Below are 18,365 nucleotides of genomic sequence, written 5' to 3'. Positions count from 1 at the left end.
TATATATATATATATATATAATACACACACACAAACTGCCAGCCCTGTATTTAGTTGACATAAGGCAGTTCTAACACTCTGGTTTATTATCTACAGGATGACCTCAACAGAATTGTTCACTTATGGAATAATCATCGTATTCGTCCTTGCCGGAATCAAGTTGCACCTTGTGGTCGCCCAATGATGATGTATAAATTGCCACATCTATACCCAAGCACATCTGTGTGAGGTCACTGCTGAGCATGCCCACATGTGCCTGGAAGAATGTGTAATGGAGGGTCCCCTTCCTTGTGACAAAACTGTATTTGAACTGTGCTGTTTGTTGATGCAGGAAAATGGTTGCAGCCCAGCAACCAACCCATCAGATGCAGTTCTGCTCTATGAGTTCTTTCGAAACACAATATACTCAGATTTATAAATAGAATAATGGCTGGTCCAGTGTGTTTTACCAGGGAGTATGTTGGGAAGTGTATATAGTTAGTGTTTTCTGTTTTACCGCTGAGTGCGTGTGGAGTCCCGGAGGGTGCGTGAATGGTTGAGTGTGGTACTGTTCTTTCACGCGCACTTTCTCTCTCTGTGTGTGTGTGTGTGTGATCACTTTGCCTGCGCGTGAAGTGGCCGCGCTGATTGGTGCGGCGTTTGAGAAGGAGGGGTTCCGAGCCCTGCTGTCAGGGATCAATTACAATAAAATGTAATTATTTCATGATAGCTATCAGATGTACTAACTAGCAGTGGTGTAGTGGTAAAAAAAAAAGAAGCGGAGCGGTCCCAATGAGAATCAATTAAATAGTTAACGAGGTATTAACAGTTACGCCCACTTTCCATTTAACGCGATTTAATCGGGGTTTTTTTAATAATAATATAACACATATTTTACTTAACAAATTTCTGTAAAATCTCCCCTCTCTATAGAAAATTAAAAGTTGCACTTACCAATCACAGGTTGTTTTTAGTCAACTATAGGAACTGCCACAGAGCGTCAGGGGAGTCGCTGGAAATTGGAGCTGCCACCCGTGTACGGCTGTCATCTGCGGATCGATGATTGTGTCGCAACCAAGTGGTCACATAAGGGCTTGGATTCCACTGTCTCAAAGGGGGTCCATGAAGCTTGATAAACATTAAGGCTGAAGCATGTTTGATTAAAATTTTGGAACGCTGATCAGTTATAATTAAGTTCATTTGGCTGAATCCCCTTTCACATTCAGCAGTACTGCACGGGATCACACGTGTGCAGTTAATAAGTGGAGCTAAATCATCTGGAATTCTTCCGTTGTTCTCCTTAAAATCTCGAAATGCATTTTTGATAATACGTTCATTTAGCTGAAAGCGCCGACACAATCTTTCAACTTCATTTTCGCCATAACCCTGGGGTAGTTCTGCAGGCCAGTGGTGTGGATCCAGGACCAAGAGCTCAGAAAGAAGACTTTCATATTTTTGGCAATTCACCTCGGAAGAAGCCTGAAAGAATAAGCTATTTGAAATTAATGGTAGCATTTCTAAAATGTATTTTCGAAACCTTAACTGTGTATATATATATATATATATATATATATATATATATATATATATATATATATATATATATATATATATATATATATATATATATGCGTTTTGTAGTTTTGAGTAGGATTAAATAAAGTAAATAATAAAAGTGAGATTTTGCAGAATACATATACTGTGCGGGAGTGTTTTTCTATTCTTATATTTACATTAGTCTATGCACCTGCGATGAGACTGACAGGAGTGCAGATGTTTATAATTTATTTGTATATACTTCTCAGTTGCAGTTTTATACTACACATGAAACTGAAATTAACGCCCCCCTCTGCTCGTTAATTGCAAACAATTAGGCTAGCTATTAAAATTAAAAAAATCTGTACAAGGTTTATGAACATACCTTCTCATTTGATGCAGTGGTTGTAAAAAGTCGTTCTTTCATATGATTGGCGAGTTTGGTAAGGAATTGTTTATGATTTATTTTTACATGTTTGGGATTCGACGTCAGCACTGTAGATTTAAATGTTCCTTCCATGGCAGCTATCTGCGCTTCAAGAGTCTTTGTACCTACATTCTCATTCATGGATTCAAAAATCCTTACTGTTCTACGTGCCATTTTATCTGCATAAACCAATGTAGTAGTCCGTTTCTGGAGAATCTCTGACAGCAGTGAAAGTTCGTATAAGGCATCGTACATAACTCCGAGGTCAATGAGAAATTCTGGCGAGCACAGCCTTTTCAGTAGACCGCTGTATGTCGCTCTTTCAGCAGAAGTCCGCTTAGAGCTTACGGCAGCTTTAAAATGAGTCGACAGAACTTCAAAACTTTCCCACACAGCGGAGACAGTCCTGAACGAACTGGAAACCCATCTCACATCCAGTACACGACCAATTTTCCTCAAGACAGCATCCAGTTCCTTCGCACAATTTCGGAGTTCTTGCTGATTTAGTGCTGATCTACTGTAGACTGAGTATAGCTTGTCCATGAAAGAATGAAAATGGTTCATGCCAGTAGTCTCAGAAACACTATCGGCAACTGCAAGTTCGAGTCTGTGATTTAGACAGTGCCAGACAACAATGTTGGGGTACATGTCTGAAATTCGTTTTGCCACACCAGATTTTTTCCCAAGCATTACACTTGCACCGTCACTTGCAAATGCAACAAGATTCTTCTGTAAGTATGCATGGTCAAACCCGTGTTTTTGAAGACACTTAGTAAGCGCTAACACTATGGACTCAGCTGACTGATCAAAAAGTTCAACTAACTCCAAAAACATGAAGTGAGGGTCACGTGTCTTGTCTGTCTCGCATTTGAGATGCACAATAAGTGCTGGGGAACCATTCAGAGCTGTTGATTCATCAATTAACACAGCAATTTTTCCATCGATGTGTATTATTCTCTCACAGGCCTTTTTGACCATTTCATCAGAAACGTGGTTGATAATTTGAGTGGCGCTGTATCTGGAATGAAGACCAGTTCCCACATTAACACCATTTATTTCTTGCAGTTCCAGTAAGGCCTGATGATCAGAATAGGGTCGATTTTGTTTTGCAAGGTAGTAAGCAGTAGAAAATATTTTACAGGTAGTTTCGTGATCTCGCCTTTTTGCACTGTCAACACATTTCCCAATAATGTCCTCTGTGTTCTGCTGTAACAATGCAGTGGCCTTGTTATGAGCGCTGGATTTCTTGTGTTCAGCTATCTTTTTTCTCAAAGATCGTAGCTGTTGCTCTCGAGTTTTTCCATTGTACCCAACACTGTAATTTTTCCACTCAGAAGACAGAGAAACACCCTGACTTTTCAAAACTGACAGCGCAGAAACACGTCTACAAACACGACAGCCCAGATTACCATCCGCACAGTCAAGGAAAGTGTAAAGTTGTTTCTTTTCTTCCCATACCTCAGAACTCCAGATGTTTGGCCATGGCTGTTTCTCCGCGCTTTTTTCTTCAACTGCTGTAGGTTCTGGTTCCACTGTAGGTTCTGCTTCTGCCGTACAACAAACGATCTTCTGTTTTTTACTACTATTGCCAAAATATTGTATCAAAGTCTCTTGACGAGTTCGTTTACTACCTCCGAGACCAGACATTTTTGATTTGCGAGTTGTTTTTTATTATTATTAATACCGTTACTAATATCATCACCTCAGTTACGGCCAAGGAACGAACCGCCTCCTTCTCTGATTGGTTGTCAGCAACATCACTTTCAAAATTGATTTGCTAAAAAAAAAAAACTGGAATGACAGCATATTTTAATGGCATAATAATGGACCAATCAAAAGCAGCAACTGTGCTGCTTATTGTGGTGACATCGTTTTTCAGATTACTTGATGTTTTAGCCGACAGCTTGTCTTTATTAAACGTATAGCTAGCTGTCTGTCTGTCGCAAATTCGCACAGCTGGCACAGAGCCGCAGGCAATGCTTACTACAAGTGTTTAGACAAAATTCGAACACGAAAATATTTTAAATATATGTATTTATAAATGTGAACATTTGCAATTGAAAAACATGGATTGAAAAAGTGCCGGAGCGCCGCTCCGCCCCGCTCCGGCTCCACTACACCCCTGCTAACTAGTGTGTTAAAGACAAACATGCACTGTTCCTCATAAATGTGTCTGAATGATTAAAATCTATATTTTTATTTTTTTTATCAGAAATAAAAATTACACGGAAATTCTATAACAATCCATAATAATAATTAAAGGTTGATGTAGGTGAGATGAAATAAAATACATTTTCATTTTTTTTTTTCATTATTTATTTTGAACAATATCAAGAACAACAACTTTTGTCAATGTTACATATTTCTCTGGGTATTTAACAGAAGCCCTTCAAAGACTAGGCTTTTTTCACTACATTGAAAAACAAAAGTACTGAATCCATCTTTCATGGTGTGACAGGGCAGAGCCCTGTCTGTGTATATAGTGTGTTGTTGTGAGATTGTGTCCATGTGATTAAAATCTGTGTGAGTGCGTGTGCGATTCAAATCCATGTGTGTGTGTGTGTTGTTTAGATAATTGTTTATTGTTCACTTGTGGTGGTTTGTTTGTGATTGTGTAATGCATGGAGGGAGAGAGAGAGAGAGAGAGAGAGGGGGGGGGCTAGGTGTGTGTGAGAGAGTTGTTGGAGTAGGAAAAAGAGTGGAGAGTGTGGGGTGGGGTGAGGGTGAGGGTGAGGGTGATAGTGTGTTCTGTGTTCTGTGTAAGCGCTTAATCTGCAATTCTGTCTCCCTGATTCTTATTACCGCCATCCCGCTTCTGACACTGTAACGTGGCAAGATGGGGACCCCGACCAGATGAACTTGGAACACCATGTCCCCAAAGCATCAGTGTCTAATGTGTGCAGTACTAGTTAAGTGTTGTAAGATTTTAAAAAAAGTTCTCAGTTGGTATCAAATAAGTAAAGTATGGGCTGCAAAAAAAGTTTTCTTTTTGTGTGTGTTAACTGGAGACATGTTTATAAAAGTAGAGACAACAAAAAATAGTATAAAAATAAAATGATCTGTAAATCACATACCATGTATCTATATTTTAACATTTCTGAAATGCTTCCTGAAAAGGAAAGCTGAAATTGTAGAAAACAGACTCAAAACTGCAACTCACACCATTTGTTGTGTTAGGAAATCCAAACTGTTAGTGCCTATTTTCAAGACTCCCCCCTTGATGTCATATAGAAGAGACAAGAATATAAGAGAATATGTGGTACACAGTGCTATTCGTCCTTCTAGGGAACCTTTGAAAGGCACATATCCATGTAATAGACCACGATGTAATACCTGTAAATACATTCATTCTGAAACAGAGATTAGAGGCATTAAATGTTCATTCAACATTCATGAACATTTTACATGTGCCTCTGCAAGAAATGCAACAAATTGTATATTGGGGAAACTAAAATGCGCAGACCGGTTTGTAGAACACTTAAGAAGCATTCGCATTAACAACACTTCATTTCCAGTAGCCCATCACTTCAACAGTGATGATCACACTGCTGAAGGCATCACAGTCTGTGGGATAAATCAGTGCTATGGAACAATTGTGCTCGGAAACAAAAGGAACGAGAGTTTATCTTCAAAATGGGAACTTTGGAACCTCTGGCAATGAACATTCTATTCTAATAATCATCAGCCACAGATTTTTTGTATAATTACAATTCTTGACTAACAACAAGTTTACTGCACTGTGTTTACTTTTCTTTTTAAACAGCTGAAGAAGGGCTTTTGCCCGAAACGTCCTGAAAATAAAAGATTTTTTAATCTTTTTTTTTTAAACCTTTTCTATGCCTTCAATTGTGTACACTGCCGTTTATATATATATATATATTGTAAGATAGCGGGTTGTGAGAGACAGCAGGGAGGGGGTTAAAACCTCCCTGCGAGAGAAATGCACCTTTTTGTTAATTGTTTGGATTGATTGCTTATTGTTTTGTTTAATTGCTTTATTAATGATCATCCGCACCTGGGCGTTATTGGGGAATTAGACCCAGGTGTGGGGTTTAAAAGGAGAGCAGGCAGTCTGCTCGAGGCTGCTGAGGAGAAGGAGGCAGAAAGGGGTGCTCTGCTTCCTGGCAGTCGTGAGATAAAGTGCTGTTTCAAACCAGTGTGTTTTGTGAGGACGGGGAAACAGCGTAGCTGTCCCGTGTTAGTCAGGGAGTTCCTGTGTGTTAGTTAGTGCTCGTACAGAGCTAGGTGTTTGTTTTGTATTTTGTTTATTTTTTTGTTTATTAAACATAGCGCACCAGTGCTTAAAAAATCAATTTCTCTCGTGTTGGGTCTATTTTTAAAGGGGCAATGAACCCGAGAGTGGTGCAATCCTTTACAATATATACACACACAGTGCTGTGAAAAAGTATTTGCCCCCTGTCTGATTTTCTGCATTTTTCACATTGTATTTGGTCAGATTTTTTTGTGGGTTGTAGTAGTATATAGAGGGAGTCTGAAGGAAAAAATGACACCAAAGTTTGGTGCTTCTTTCATTTGTTTGGTGTGCAAGGTAATCAAACATGCAATCTTCAAGTGTGAAAAAGTTATTGCCCCCCTAGTTAACTCAACCCAATTAAAGGGATAATTAGGGTCAGCTGTTTGAGTACTTTGGTTAACAGCCAGGCCTGATTTGGGCCAGCCCTGCCCAATATAAATCTAACTAACTTTGGCCCTTACCATCAGAGGGAAGTTGTCAGCACACAGGTTCTAGAGGCACATCATGCCACGAACAAAAGAAATTCCTGAAGACCTCCGGAAAAAAGTTGTTGATGCCTATTAGTCTGGAAACGGTTACAAAGGCATTTCTAAGGCTCTGGGGCTCCACCGAACCACAGTCAGAGCCATATTGTCCAAATGGAGACAGTACTGAATCTACCCTGGAGTGGCTGTCCTGCCAAAATCTCTCCAAGAGCAAGGCATAAAATGGTCCAGGAAGTCACAAAGAACCCTGGAATCAACACATTGGCAAAATATGGTTGTGATGGGGTGCCAGCTCGCCCCTATAAATTTGTGTTTTGTTATTGTTGTTATTTTTACTGTTTTCATTATGTTTTTGTGATTCTTGGTTTGTTTTGGATTGGCAGGGAGGGGGTTAAATTCCTCCCTGTAAAAATGCATGTGAGAATGTGGCTGGAGCCTTAAGTGTTTAATTGTTAATTATTAGTTAATTGGGCTCCAGCCACAGACTATAAAAGACAGCTGAAACCCTTTGTTAGGGAGAGGAGTTTTTGGGTGAGTTTGTTTGTTGCTGTGCTGTGCTGTGCTGTGCTGTGCTGTGCTGTGCTGTGCTGTGCTGTGCTGTGCAGTGCTGTGCAGTGCAGTGCAGTGCAGTTTTGGAGAAAGAAACTGTAGTGAAGGCTAATGCCCAGCCTACATTTCTGTATTTTGTTTGAACCTTTTTGTTTGGGCCCTTGTGCCTGTTTATTTGATTATTTTTTGTTGAATAAAGATCATTATTTTGCCCTTTCACTGTCTCTGAGCCTCAAACCTCTGTCATCCTGCCACAATGGTTTACAGATTAAATTAAGATAGATGTTAGGTTACATGATTAGGACCACCATGTTAAATAACTGTGTAGAATACCAGAATAACTAATTAGCAATGTTGACTTATATCTTATTAATCAAGTCGAAACCTTTGCCGTTTAGGATCTAGTTTATTGTTTTGCAATAAAAACAAAACAGTTATAGAATAATGCCTGGTTCAGTGTGTATTACCAGGGAGTATGTTGGGAAGTGTATATAGTGAGTGTTTTCTGTTGTACCGCTGAGTGTGTGTGGAGTCCCGGAGTGTCAGTGAATGGTTGAGTGTGTTACTGTTCTCTCTCTCTCTCTCTCTCTCTCTCTCTCTCTCTCTCTCTCTCTCTCTCTCTCTCTCTCTCTCTCTCTCTCTCTGTCAGGGATCAACTGCAATAAAATGTAATTACTTCATGATAGCTATCAGATGTACTAACTAGTCTGTTAAAGACAAACATGCACTGCAGCTCATAAATGTGTCTGAATGATTAATAGTTTTTTGGTTTGTTTTCAGAAATAAAAAAATACTTCACTCAGAAATTCTATAACAATGCATTAAACCTATTAAACATGAATAATAATAAAAGGTTGATGTAGGTGAGATTAAATAAAATACATTTTAAAATGTAGGGTTTTTTTTTCATTTTTTATTTTGAACAATATCAAACTAACAACTTTTGTCAGTGTTACATATTTCTCTGGATATTTAACAGAAGCTCTTCAAAGACTAGGCTTTTGTCACTACACTGAAAAACAAAAGTACTGAATCCATGTTTCATAGTGTGACAGGGCAGAGCCCTGTCTGTATATATAGTGTGCTGTTGTGAGATAGTTTGATTAAAACCTGTGCGAGTGCATGTGCGATTCAAATCCATGTGTGTGTGTTGTTTAGATAATTGTTTGGTTTATTGTTCACTTGCAGTGGTTTGTTTGTGATTGTTTAATGCACAGGGATATATATATATATATATATATATATATATATATATATATATATATATATACAGACGTGCTCAAATTTGTTGGTACCCCTCCACAAAAAACGAAGAATGCACAATTTTCTCTGAAATAACTTGAAACTGACAAAGGTAATTGGCATCCACCATTGTTTATTCCATATTTAATATAAATCAGACTTTGCTTTTGATTTTTTATTCAACATAATATTTTAAATAATAAAACAAATGAAAATGGCATGGACAAAAATGATGGGACCGCTAACCTAATATTTTGTTGCACAACCTTTAGAGGCAATCACTGCAATCAAACGTTTTCTGTAGCTCTCAATGAGACTTCTGCACCTGTTAACAGGTAGTTTGGCCCACTCTTCCTGAGCAAACTGCTCCAGCTGTCTCAGGTTTGATGGGTGCCTTCTCCAGACTGCAAGTTTCAGCTCTTTCCATAGATGTTCGATAGGATTCAGATCAGGACTCATAGAAGGCCACTTCAGAATAGTCCAATGTTTTGTTCTTATCCATTCTTGGGTGCTTTTAGCTGTGTGTTTTGGGTCATTATCCTGTTGGAGGACCCATGACCTGCAACTGAGACAGAGCTTTCTGACACTGGGCAGTACGTTTCGCTCCAGGATGCCTTGATAGTCTTGAGATTTCATTGTGCCCTGCACAGATTCAAGGCACCCTGTGCCAGGCGCAGCAAAGCAGCCCCAAAACATAACCGAGCCTCCTCCATGTTTCACTGTAGGTCTGGTGTTCTTTTCTTTGAAAGCTTCATTTTTTCGTCTGTGAACATAGAGCTGATGTGACTTGCCAAAAAGCTCCAGTTTTGACTCATCTGTCCAAAGGACATTCTCCCAGAAGGATTGTAGCTTGTCTATATGCATTTTAGCAAATTCCAGTCTGGCTTTTTTATGTTTTTCTTTCAAAAGTGGAGTCCTCCTGGGTTTTCTTCCATGGAGCCCACTTTCGCTCAAAAAGCGACGGATGGTGCGATCAGAAACTGACGTACCTTCACCTTGGAGTTCAGCTTGTATCTCTTTGGCAGTTATCCTTGGTTCTTTTTCTACCATTCGCACTATCCTTCTGTTCAATCTGGGGTCGATTTTCCTCTTGCGGCCGCGCCCAGGGAGGTTGGCTACAGTTCCATGGACCTTAAACTTCTTAATAATATTTGCAACTGTTGTCACAGGAACATCAAGCTGCTTGGAGATGGTCTTGTAGCCTTTACCTTTACCATGCTTGTCTATTATTTTCTTTCTGATCTCCTCAGACAACTCTCTCCTTTGCTTTCTCTGGTCCATGTTCAGTGTGGTGCACACAATGATACCAAACAGCACAGTGACTACTTTTCTCCATTTTAATAGGCTGAATGACTGATTACAAGATTGGAGACATGTGTGATACTAATTAAAGAAACTAATTAGTTTGAAATATCACTATAATCCAATTATTTATTATCTTTTCTAAGGGGTACCAACAAATGTGTCCAGGCCATTTTAGAATATCTTTGTAGAATAAGCAAGAATTCATCTCTTTTCACAGCTTCTTTGCTTTATTCTATGACATACCAAAGGCATGCAAGTATACATGATAAAATAGCTTTTAATTTCATCACTTTTCAGGAGGAATGAAGCATTATTTCAGTGAGCTGTAAGGGTACCAACAAATTTGAGCACGTCTGTATATATATATATATATATATATAGAGGGGGCTAGGTGTGTATGAGAGAGTTGTTGGAGTAGGGAGACGAGTGGAGGGTGTGGGGTGGGGTGAGGGTGAGGGTGATAGTGTGTTCTGTGTTCTGTGTAAATAAACATGTGCTGAAGTGCTTAATCTGCAATTCTGTCTCCCTGAGTCTTATTCCCACCATCCTACTTCTGACACAATAATGTGGCAGGGTGGAGGCCCCGACCATATGACCTTGGAACACCACAAACATGGCAAACCTGCCATAGCAGCCAACCCACCCATGTCACCAAAGCATCAGTGTCTAATGTGCGCAGTACTAGTTAAGTGTTGTAAGATTTTTAAAAAAAAGGTATCAAATAAGTGAAGTATGGGCTGCAAAAAAGTTTTCTTTTTTGTGTGTGTTAACAGGAGACATGTTTATAAAAGAAAGTAGAGACAACAAAATAGTATAAAAATAAAATGATCCATAAATCACATATAGTACCATGTGTCTATATTTTAACATTTCCAAAACGCTTCCCGAAAAGGAAAGCTGAAATTGTAGAAAACAGACTCAAAACTCGAAACTGCAACTCACACCATTTGTTGTGACAAGAAATCCAAACTGTTAATGTTACGTAACTCTGAACAAGAAATTTACATTACTGATTTATGGACTTAAATGCCATTTATCTTTTACTATATCTGTAACATGAACAGTTTATTTTCACTTTCACAAAAATGGTGTAGATAATTTGACAAATCCAGATTCTGAATGAACTGGGTGGTTATTTAGGTGCTAAATAACCAGAACTTCCAGAAACAAATGTTTAGACTTTTATCTTTTTTAGTTTCTACTAGTTCTAAATTGTAGTTACTGTGATTCTTCAAAATTAAATTGTACTTGACATTAAACAATGTCCGTCTTGAAACATTCCTTGCTTGACAAAATATTCTCCATTTCCCCCCTCAATTCTGGATAGCTCTGGTACGTTGAAGGAAGTTCAAACACAAGGCCACATGTATGTGAAACTGGACGTCTTGCTAGACCATCCAAACTGGTGAACATAATTTGGATTTTCTCCACTGCCATAACATCTGAGCCAGTCATAAAACAGAGCATCTTCCTTAACAACACATCATCTAGACCTCTGAGGTATTGCTGTAAATATTTGAAGCTCTGGCTTTCAGCTTTGCTTAATGGAGTTGCTTGCAACAGTTTCAGCACTTTTTTTTACAGTTGGCATCTTCTCTGTGTACATTTTCTCCACTTCTTGACTGTTTGGGAAAAACCCTTTCAGAATAACTCTGGAGACTTCCGACATTTTATCACGGGCGTATTTTGGTTTCTGGATAAGTTCTTTGTGGGCAATCTGTAGGAAGACTTGTTTCATGTTTTCCTTTGTTGGGATAGTGGTACACCCCATCCTGTCCAGAAAATCCAACAAGTCATCTGTGTCATCTTCTGTAAGAATGCCTTCAATTGCTGCATCAACCAAATCTCTTTCAGTTTGGCTTATATAGGAAAGAAATGACCCATGCAAAATAGCTGGATTAACAGAGTGTTCTCCATGAATGAGTGCTATTGTGAAAGCTGGGGCAAGCTGTAGTGGGAAGTAACTGTGGTCTGAATATCCCTTGGCTAAAATTCTGCCAACAGCCCTCCATTCTTCTTCTTGCCACCTAGGACATATGGAAGGAACTCTAACATTTTCCCTTCAGCAACAGAAGCAAAGAATTCTGTCCAAAAGGCAGAATAAGCATCTCTAGACAGTCCTGAAACATCAGCTCCTGCTTCATCTATGAAGAACATTTTTAGCTGTGCTGACAGTATATCTGGATTCTTCAAGTGTGCATTCATTTTTTGAAGGAGCTTAGATCTATGTAGTCTGATAGTTGTAGTTATGGGCTGGTCTTCAGGAGAAGGGGTCATTCTTCTTGCAGATGGTGGGACACTATAAGAAACACTGTCCACCTCTACTGAAGATAAATCTAGGTGCACAACACATTGTGAATTCTCTGGAGTGGAATGGGTCATGTTGTGAATTGACTGACTCTGTAGAGGTGGTGGTGTCTCATATGGGAGAGTGTCAGTCAACTGAGAAGTTGCTATGTCCTCAGACACTGGTCCAAACTGTATTTCATACAAGAAACTTTGGTTAACTGGCTCCATGTTGATTGCAGACAATCCTTCTACAACATGAAATGTTGGTTCATGCACAATGGGTTCTTCACTTACAGTATTTGTATTCAGTGCAATTTGTTCCACTATTATTTCTGACCTGTCTTCACTGTGTTCGTTGATGGTCTCTAAAACTGACTCTTGTTCCATGGCTAATGTGGAAAGATTAATTCCCTCATCTTTGGCCTCACCATGGATTTGAGCTAGGGATTGTCTAGAGTAATTTATGTCTGTAGTTAGATCAATCTGAGGCAAAATATCCTTTTGTGGTTGACTGTCTGAAACTAATGTACTCTCAGAAATTGGATAGGTTGCCAGGTAAAATCTTAAAATACCCAATTTTAGAGCATTGTACAATTCCCCCACATTTGAACTATATGACATTACTGTTTCCTGGAAATCCAGGATGTCATATTTGAAGTCTTCCAAGTAACCTTTCTTGGATTTTCCATTGGGAAAGAACAAATCCTTCGCCAACTGTATAAGTGCCTGTTTGTCTGCTGTTTTGGGAACATCTACCACACGTGTTCCTCCACCATTTCGCTTCCTGACTTGCTTCCCTTCATGCAACCATCCCAATTCAATCCTGTGACTTTCTTTTACTGCATGTCTATTGCCTTTTAAGTAACATCTTCTTTTACTGTTGATCTCACAGCCCTCTCCATCCCTTCCAGTGTTCACAACTTCTTTCCCATTGTTATGTAGCATCATTTTGTCTCTGTGCTTCTGCAATAGGTTCTGTTTCTTTGTTTCTGCTTTTTCCTTATATTCTGATTCTCTGCTTTTGCAAAGATTGCGTACTGCAATCCTGTCACCAAAGATCGGGACATATTTGGCCAGACTGTCATCATCCATTAGGCAGATTACTTCTCTGTCAATCTGTAAAGGTAAAAATATTGTTACATATCTACATAGAACATAGTAAATAAAATGTGACATTGTTACAATGCTTTGCAAGGAAATGTTTTAAAGGAACAAGAGGCATAGGCCATCACATACTATATATTTAAAATAAATTGATAGTTGGTTGGTACACTATTGAAACAGAGTGTTGCAGAAAATATTCAGATGCATAGATGCATATTAATATTTAACATTTATTAAATGTTTAGTAAATGTTTTGTTATTCTATACTGTACAACCTCCACAAATCACAAAAAAGTATGAAGCATTATTTGAAAAGGTGTTGTTTCTAAAGCCATTGTTCTAAGAGCATATAAAACATTTATATGCATTAATGAATGCATCTAAAAAGTATTTTATCTGCAATACTTCTTTTCAGTAGGGTTTTATGGATGTTAGGCCTTTGAAATATGTAGGATATAGTTCAACTTTATCTACCCCCCTACTTTTTATTTTGGCGTTCAAATTAAAAAGGAAAAAACATATTATGAAATGCTTCTTGGAATTTTCAAACTGTTTCAGTGTTTTTCAGGCACACTTTGACAATAATACTGAACTGAAATTGAAGCAGATTTCTGAAATGCAATTAAAGGAATGTGGATAATTACGCTGACGTTTGTAAATTCCCTTTTAAACAAATATGAGAATTGAAATAAGGGTACATATCCCCTGGCATATAAAAAAAGCCCACTGACCTAAAGAGGCAGTGATCCTGCTGATTTAATATAATATACGTTTAAACCTTTTGACTTATGTTTTAAAATAGCACAAAAAATCAGATAGAGACGTAATCATAATCATTTACTATTAACCATTAAAAAAACACAAAACAAATAAATAAACAATAAGGAACCATACACCATTAATGTCACCATTTACGTATCACTGTAAACATGAAAGAAATACACATAATTGATTCTTGATTTCAATAGTGCAAAACAGCAAAACAGACCTTAGGTAGTAAAATAATTTATAAAAACCCTTTTTAGGGTTGTAAAGGGTTACATAAAACCTGCTCACTTGCTAATAATCCCTTTACAAACATTTATAAAAAGATAAGGCCGCCTGAATCCGACTTTAAAAAAATAATTTCCAACCTACTCTTGAAAACAATGCGAGTGTATCAGTAAAATGCGCCAATATACACCAAACAGAAGACAATACTACACTAACAAATGACATACATACATCCAAGAGCTACCCACAAAAATGTTCATGCAAAAGTTTCCTTGAACCCAGACGAGTGGTTTGCAAGTTAAGACTGTAGACAGCGATCGTTTAATCTTTGTATGTAGGCCTACTGTATAAACATATTTTAAAACGTATATCGGGCTAAAAAAAAAAAAAAAAAAAAACACCTTTAAAATGAATGACAATGCATTATTTAACCGCAAAACGTAAACACTGCAGACACATTCAAGTATAAAAATAAATAAAAACACATGCATATACACACGTAGATAGATAGATAGATAGATAGATAGATAGATAGATGAACCAAGAAAGTTTATTTTCGATTCATATTCAGATCACACTTTTCTAATTTTTATTAAAAAATGTGTCACCTACTAAATGAAAGTTTCCAGGGCGTAATGTTATATTATGTCATTTGGGTGCAATGTGAAAGAGAATGAGATGCACTTAGATGTAAGAGCTGTATGTAATTTAGAAACACTTTACCTTGTCCTGCTCCATTTTTGCAAGCTGATCGTCAGGCATACCGCGATCTCTGAGAAATCTTACAGCATTGTCCTCCGGTTGCTCTTGTCAAGACGACACTTAACCTTTTGGAAAATAAGCTAAGTTATCTTCCGTTATAATGACTATTAAGTACAAATGTATAATTACACAATAAAGTTATAGTGGTATTTATCAAATGTATTTACCAGCTCTTTACAGGAGCAAGTGCCTCAATGGACTGAACAGGCTGGGCCTATAGCTCTAGACATTGTTTTTAATTAATTCACACAAACACATTCCACATTTACGGAAGTTTCCGTATATATTAACTACATCATTGTGTTAATAAAGTATTATAGAAATAAATAGGTCTACTTAAAAACAGACTGTGTGACTTACTTGCACAGATTGGGGGGCTGTACAGTAGAGATGTCTGCTGTTGGGGACGTTCTCAAGACTGACACTGATTTCTGTTTCCGTTTTTACGAGATAACTATTTCGTTTTAACGAAATAATGATATCGTTTTAACAAAATAGTTATATCGTTTTAACGATATATGTGCTGAATTTTATTTTGCTCTACGTGGCAGCAATACGCTTCCGTATGATTCATTAAACCTCAACATAAAAATATTTGAAATTATTTTGTCAGTTTGCAATGAGTGGCAGTGTATGTATGTAATGATATTTTTTTGTATTAAAAAAATAGAGACACAGAGTTTATTATCAATCTCAGTTACACTAAAATGATTTGTGTTTTTGTAAAAATTAAGCAAGCAAGCGATCATTAATTGTTTTACAGGACTTTACTATATAATGGACAGATTGGAGAACCTCCAGACCCATCATCGCTATACATATCTGAGGCATATAAAGATTTTGATCCTACATGAAAACCAGTAGTGACAAGTATGGGTATATCTGGTGAAAAGTGCAAGTAGGCAGTGTTCTTTCCTATGAGCATCCCCCTCTAGCAACTAAAAATACTACAAATCACCAAGATGCCCCATCTTACCCCTACCTCCAAATAGAAGGGTACAGGCTTGAAACAATCAGGCTTGAAAAAGCAGTTACATTTAAAGTAGCTTGAAATTACTTTTGACATGACCCACAAGATAGAAGAAAGCACCAGAGAACAGAGCTCAAAACCGAATTGGCATACACTTCGCAAGCCTAGACTTACTTCTTCACATTTTAGGGAAGTCTGCCATGTTAGAAGTCAAAGCTCAGCAAAAAATGTTGCAGAGAGAATTATTAGGGGAACACGGCAGACAACTTAAATGTCACAGGGTTTGGAAATGGAGTTGGGAGCAGTTAGGGAGTATGCCTGGGCTCAAAATGTTAATTTTTCACAGTGTGGACATGATTCACCCTGATGCTCCTTGGCTAGGAGCTTTTCCAGATGGTGTGGTTTATGATCCACTAGAGAAGCCTTCTTTTGGCTTGTTGAAATCAAATGCCCTAATGTGAGGAACTATGTTGACTGCAAATACTTAAAGTGGTGTGACTGTTGTTTGTGCCCAGGATGCCATTTTGGTGCACCATATTTACAGTGATACTGCTGTTATTAATGAGATAAAAGTTAAAACTGACCATTTTATGGACATTTCTGTTGTAAGTAATGGAATGATGCCAGATTGTTTGAAGATCTCCTTGTCACTAGCAGAACCAGCATACAAAGAGGACACAAATGTCACAGCACCATGTGGAGACATACCCAGCATACCTTTCATGGTACTGTGTGTAGTTTGAGTGCAGTCAATGGTGACCTGAGTATCTGGATATTTTATAAATACATCTGGTAATTTGGCTTTCACTTCTTCTGGAGACATCCATATGCTGATTGAACCCAACAGTGTGTACAGAAAGTTGGCCCTTATCCAACTTACTGTAAATGGATGGATGTTAAAATCGATGGCCCAAGTCTTTTTCTTTCAAACTCACAACAAGATGCATCATGAATAAAAAAAACAAAATCATTCAAGGGTTGCAGTGACTGCACTTGTAGATTTAAAGCAATTAAAAATGTAAAACTAAACAAAAAACAACAGTATTTTTTCTAAGAATCCAGACTTGGAGGATTTGTTTTAGTAATTGTACTGTAATGGCCAAGGGCCAGAGGTGGTGGTACAGAAAATAAGTTTGATAGTTTGGCAACAAAATAGGTGATTTTATTTACATATATACAATCCGGCCACTGTGAGGGCGGGTGGTGGTACACAAATCCAAATGAAAACCTGTGGTGTCCCGTGTGTGCAAAGGCTCCTTGGCTCTGTGCTTCCTGGCACTCCATCCGCCTTCCTCAGTCACGTTCTCTTTTTAGAAACAAGACCACGAACATGTAAAATGGCACCCCAGCTGTGTGCGTAATACACCACAAGTAATTGATTACAGGTGTGTTCGGTTGATTAGACAGTACGGTTGATCAAAGATCGGATTATTGAGAAGGTGGACAGGCTCCTAGAACGAACCCGATAGTAGTCGTCCACATCGGTTCAAACTACATTGGAAGAGACAGGTCAAAATACCTGCAAATCAAATTCAGAGAAATTAAAAGACAAGACCAAAACTGTGTTTTTTTTTTCTGGGATACTGCCAGGACCTTGCAAAGGACCATACAGACAGCTGGAAATCGTGGTGCACACAGGAAGGCTTCACCTTCCTTGAACATTGGACCACAATCCACAACACTTAAATAAAAAGGAAATCAATCTAGTCGGAAAAAGGGTCCTCGAGGAGGTTCTGAAGCATTTAAAATAGAAAGGAAGGGGGGAGAAATCAACAAAAAACAGACGGGAGTGCATCAAAACAAGGGCAACAACTCAAGATAGCCATTAAATGTATTTATCTAAATGCTAGGTGGAGGGGTAGCGCTATACATCAAAAATAGTCATGAGGCCCAAGTGATAAATCTGGAAGAAAAAAACAACGCAGAATCAATATGGGTCAGCATAATGGACACAAATTCAAAGGGCATAATAATAGGGGCATTCTATATACCGCCAAATTCAGATACAGAGCAAAATAATCTTATACAATGACATTAGAAATGCGTGTAGCAGAGAAGTCATTGTAAGGAAATGTGATAGTCCATATGCATATTGGAGTAGTGGTTAGGGCTCTGGACTCTTGACCGGAGGGTCGTGGGTTCAATCCCCAGTGGGGCACTGCTGTTGTACCCTTGAGCAAGGTACTTTACCTAGATTGCTCCAGTAAAAACCCAACTGTATAAATGGGTAATTGTATGTAAAAATAATGTGATACATGTATAATGTGATGTCTTGTAACAATTGTAAGTCGCTCTGGATAAGGGTGTCTGCTAAAAAAAAAAAAAAAAAATGCAGGGTCTGTCTCAATAAATTGCAGATTGACTAGAGGGAGAGCAAATATGACCATTTATGGGCAAGGGGGTTTTACAGCTCTGCTCTGTTTGGTTACATGGGGGGATGGGAGAATCTCAGGTATAGTGGGGAGGGGT

At 38.2% G+C, this 18,365-nt stretch overlaps 1 protein-coding gene across 1 annotated transcript; it reads right to left on the bottom strand.

Moving 5' to 3' along the window:
• Nucleotides 1–763: 763 nt before the first annotated feature.
• On the bottom strand, nt 764–4,059 carry LOC131721491 (E3 SUMO-protein ligase KIAA1586-like). The gene is made up of 2 exons (XM_059014738.1): nt 1,901–4,059; nt 764–1,458 (listed from the first exon to the last, which is right to left on the bottom strand). The coding sequence occupies exons 1-2, from the start codon at nt 3,587–3,589 to the stop codon at nt 958–960; spliced, it is 2,190 nt and encodes a 729-aa protein (XP_058870721.1). The 5' UTR covers nt 3,590–4,059; the 3' UTR covers nt 764–957.
• Nucleotides 4,060–18,365: the final 14,306 nt, after the last annotated feature.

Source organism: Acipenser ruthenus, chromosome 3 (assembly GCF_902713425.1).
Source record: "Acipenser ruthenus chromosome 3, fAciRut3.2 maternal haplotype, whole genome shotgun sequence".
Lineage (NCBI taxonomy): Eukaryota > Metazoa > Chordata > Actinopteri > Acipenseriformes > Acipenseridae > Acipenser > Acipenser ruthenus.
Note: the sequence above shows the minus strand (reverse complement) of the source record. Positions and strands in the feature narration are given on the sequence as shown.

Excerpts from the sequence above, each read along its gene's own strand:
- LOC131721491 (XM_059014738.1), bottom strand. The coding sequence starts at position 3,589 with ATGTCTGGTCTCGGAGGTAGTAAACGAACTCGTCAAGAGACTTTGATA. Across the intron at positions 1,459-1,900 it reads CCACTGCATCAAATGAGAAG|GCTTCTTCCGAGGTGAATTG; the intron begins GTATGTTCATAA and ends TTATTCTTTCAG.